Genomic DNA, 3,158 nt, shown 5'->3' on the forward strand with positions numbered 1-3,158 from the left:
GACGATGGGAGGGGACAGAGACACAGGAAGGACAATAGAGACCTTTTCTCTTTTCGTTTACTTTTATAATGGAATAAATATACTTCATATGCATTTAAATTCATGGTTTGTTCCGTCTTTTGTCCACAGTGTATAAATGTAGATGTTACAATGATTCATGGTGTGTATTTTTGTAAATTTGGGTCCGGGGGAGACACCGAATTTCTCTTTTGGGTCTTGAGCTGAAAAAGTTTGGGAACCACTGGACTAGTGGATTTAATTCCTCTTTGCAGCTCTAACCCCGTACTAGAAGCAGGACTCACCGAAGAAGCAGTAAATGATGCCGAAGAGGCAGCACATGGAGCAGACCACCGAGGGAACCACCTTGTAGCGGCCGCCGATGTCCTCGCAGCCATCCGGGCGCCCGGGACTCAGCTCCTGGTCGGGCTGGGACGGCAGCAGCTCCACAGGGGTCGTCATGGCGAACGGGACGGAGAAGGACGGAGGTGGAGAGGTGATCAGGTGGGAGGCGGGGCACGGGGGCGGCTACGGAGCGCCACACAGCCGCATGGTTTCACCTGTTGACAGAGAGTTAACATGGCGGTCACTTCCTGCAGACTACAGCACCGATATCTGCCTTAAGCATGGGTGGCGATATAAAGACAAGAGCATCGTATAAACACTGTAAGGTAATGCACATGAGGCATTCAAGGACAATCCGGACTTTTGTCCTTTTGACAACTGTGATAGATTCTCGTGGATGCGCTAAGGCAGAGCTCTCTTGTGAATGTCCACTATGACTGATCATCTATTTTAAAATGTCTGCATGTTGATTTTCAGAAAAAAGTAACTGAGATCAATGGCCGGTTGGAAGTCAACTCCTAAAAAACTGGCGGTATAATTTGAACCCTGCTTTGCAGTTTTATCAGTTTTATTTAGGGCTAAACCATGAGAAACACCCCCGTTACCCTGTTAATAAAGTGGCTTTGAAATCTGCACACACAGTGTGGCATCCCTCGATGGCGGAAACAGCGGATAATAATAGCTCAGATAACAGCGGTGTCTGAGCAGGACGGGCGAGGGCAATCAGAGCCTCTCTCTCCCCCCCCCCTCTCTCTCTCTCTCTCTCTCTCTCTAATCAGGAGGCGTTTAAGGGGAACGAGAACCGCCGACCGTCAGGGCACAAAGGACAGATCTAACTCTGAAGGCTCTGTTCTCAGCAGCTCAATCTTCCATCAATCACTCACTCAGTCTCTTCTATGTACATGAGAATCTAAAGAAATTATGAATTATCTAATATTTGGATTCTTTACAGTCCTAAACCTTTGTGGGGTGTCATTCTCTAGTGCAGGGGTTTTCAACGTTTCCAGGCCAAGGTATCCCCAAACTGATGGCGAGATGGAGCGGGGACCCCCTAATTATATATATATTGTATAAAATTGTGTTATAGCAAACTGGTCCTATAGTGCCATGTGTAAATGTACCTTGTTATTGTGCATTCAACACTAAGATACTCAAATAATACACAGGTTCATATATTCAGGTTTTTATTTGAAACATGTGCGAGGCACAGTGAGTAGGGTATATTCTTAATATATGTAAGTAATGTCTAGTACATATGGAGTGATGTAACGAAAGTAATTTCGCCCTGGGATTATTAAAGTATTAAAGAATATAAAAAAAAAGTCTAATCCACCAAAACTTTCGCGACCCCCATGCAGTACCTCCGCGGGCCCCCTAGGGGTCGCGGACCCCCTGTTGAAGACCCCTGCTCTAGTGCACTATATTACTATTACATTCAGGGTTTTCACCTTGATTTCTTTCCATCCCCATTCATTATCTTATCTTCACACATTAAAGCATCTTATGCTATCTACTGGATCTCTCTAGTGTCTTCCCCTGCAGCCTGTTTCTAAATGTCAGTATATTATTTGTTATATCAGATTTGCATCCATCTATCGTTTGTTTGCATCCTTTTCTGACCTGTCCTCACACACTTTGTTGTGTGTAACGGCCTCTTTTCCCTCAGCTCTCTCACATATAATCCTTTCCTTTTGTTTCCTTTCCTGCATCCTCATCTGTATTCCAGTAACGTCCCTTGTAAGCAGCACTTGGTAAATACATTTGCATCGACTTTCTCCTTTTTTTTACTAAATTTCACCCGGTCTTTCAGCGGGTTTCCTGCTGCCGTCATCATCAGATCTCTTTCTGTTTCCTTTCTCACTCTGTTTTAACCCTTCATACTGAGAACAAAGGGCTTTATGCTGTATATAGCAGTGTAAATATACTGTGAGAACATCCACATATATATATATATAAACAAGAAACATTGGGGGTAAACTATACAAAAGTTATCTCAAATTCCACAAACTGTCCAGGGTGTTTTTAAAGATCTCGTGGACTATACTGAGCTACTAAATAAAGCGCTTAAAGGGACTTTTGTTGGTCAAAAAGTGCATTAAACAACCTTAAATAAAACAAACTGTCTGTCTTTCAATCCTGTCCTCTTTCACCTCCTCCTCTCTCCTCCGCCTCAGCCTTTTGTTATTCTCTCCATCTCAAGGTAAGTTCAGCCCTGATATTCATTCGCTCCCCTATCCTCCTTCAACTTTCCTCTCTCCTCTTTTGCTTCCTTCTCCCTCACATCCTACTTCCTTTCTTTTCCTCCTTCTCTTCTCCTTCCATCTCTCAATCATCTGCTTCTTGTTGCAAACCTGTCACCTGACTCGGATGCCTCTCCTCCTCCTCCTCCTCCTCTCCATTAACATTTCATTTCTCATCACTTTCATGACTCCCTTTCCTTCCCCGGTCAGTGGGTTGTTATTTAAGGGTTGATTCATGAAGTGGTGGATGAGAATATGTGTCACATACATATAATATATTATATATGTACATATAGATATAGAGGTTTACTCATCAATGCATCTCTCTCTCTCTCTTTGTCTGTCCTGTGGAATTAAAGGCCCAAAATGCCCCAAAACTATCACACAGTATATCTATCCTCTCTGTATTTGTACTTTAATCTCTGAGCTATCAGCAGTTTTTATGGTATAAATTACTCTAAAACCGACTAATTAACATGTTAACATGTGCTGTTTGTGAGATCAGTGCACAAAAACAAATGTAAAAGAGACATTTTGGGGTTTTGTGGTGCAGCTGGGAGTCCTGAGCCAATGGAT

General features: G+C 43.1%; 1 protein-coding gene across 1 annotated transcript in view; it reads right to left on the bottom strand.

Annotated features, from left to right (window-relative positions):
* The window catches only part of tmem198b (transmembrane protein 198b), an 11,679-nt gene that overhangs the window by 2,800 nt on the left and 5,721 nt on the right, over positions 1 to 3,158 (bottom strand). The window contains exon 2 of the mRNA XM_034865058.1: positions 303 to 556. Coding sequence (XP_034720949.1) covers positions 303 to 459 — 157 coding nt within the window. The 5' untranslated portion in view covers positions 460 to 556. The remainder of the gene's footprint in view (positions 1 to 302; positions 557 to 3,158) is intronic.

The sequence above is a fragment of the Etheostoma cragini genome, chromosome 24 (assembly GCF_013103735.1).
Source record: "Etheostoma cragini isolate CJK2018 chromosome 24, CSU_Ecrag_1.0, whole genome shotgun sequence".
NCBI classification, from domain to species: domain Eukaryota; kingdom Metazoa; phylum Chordata; class Actinopteri; order Perciformes; family Percidae; genus Etheostoma; species Etheostoma cragini.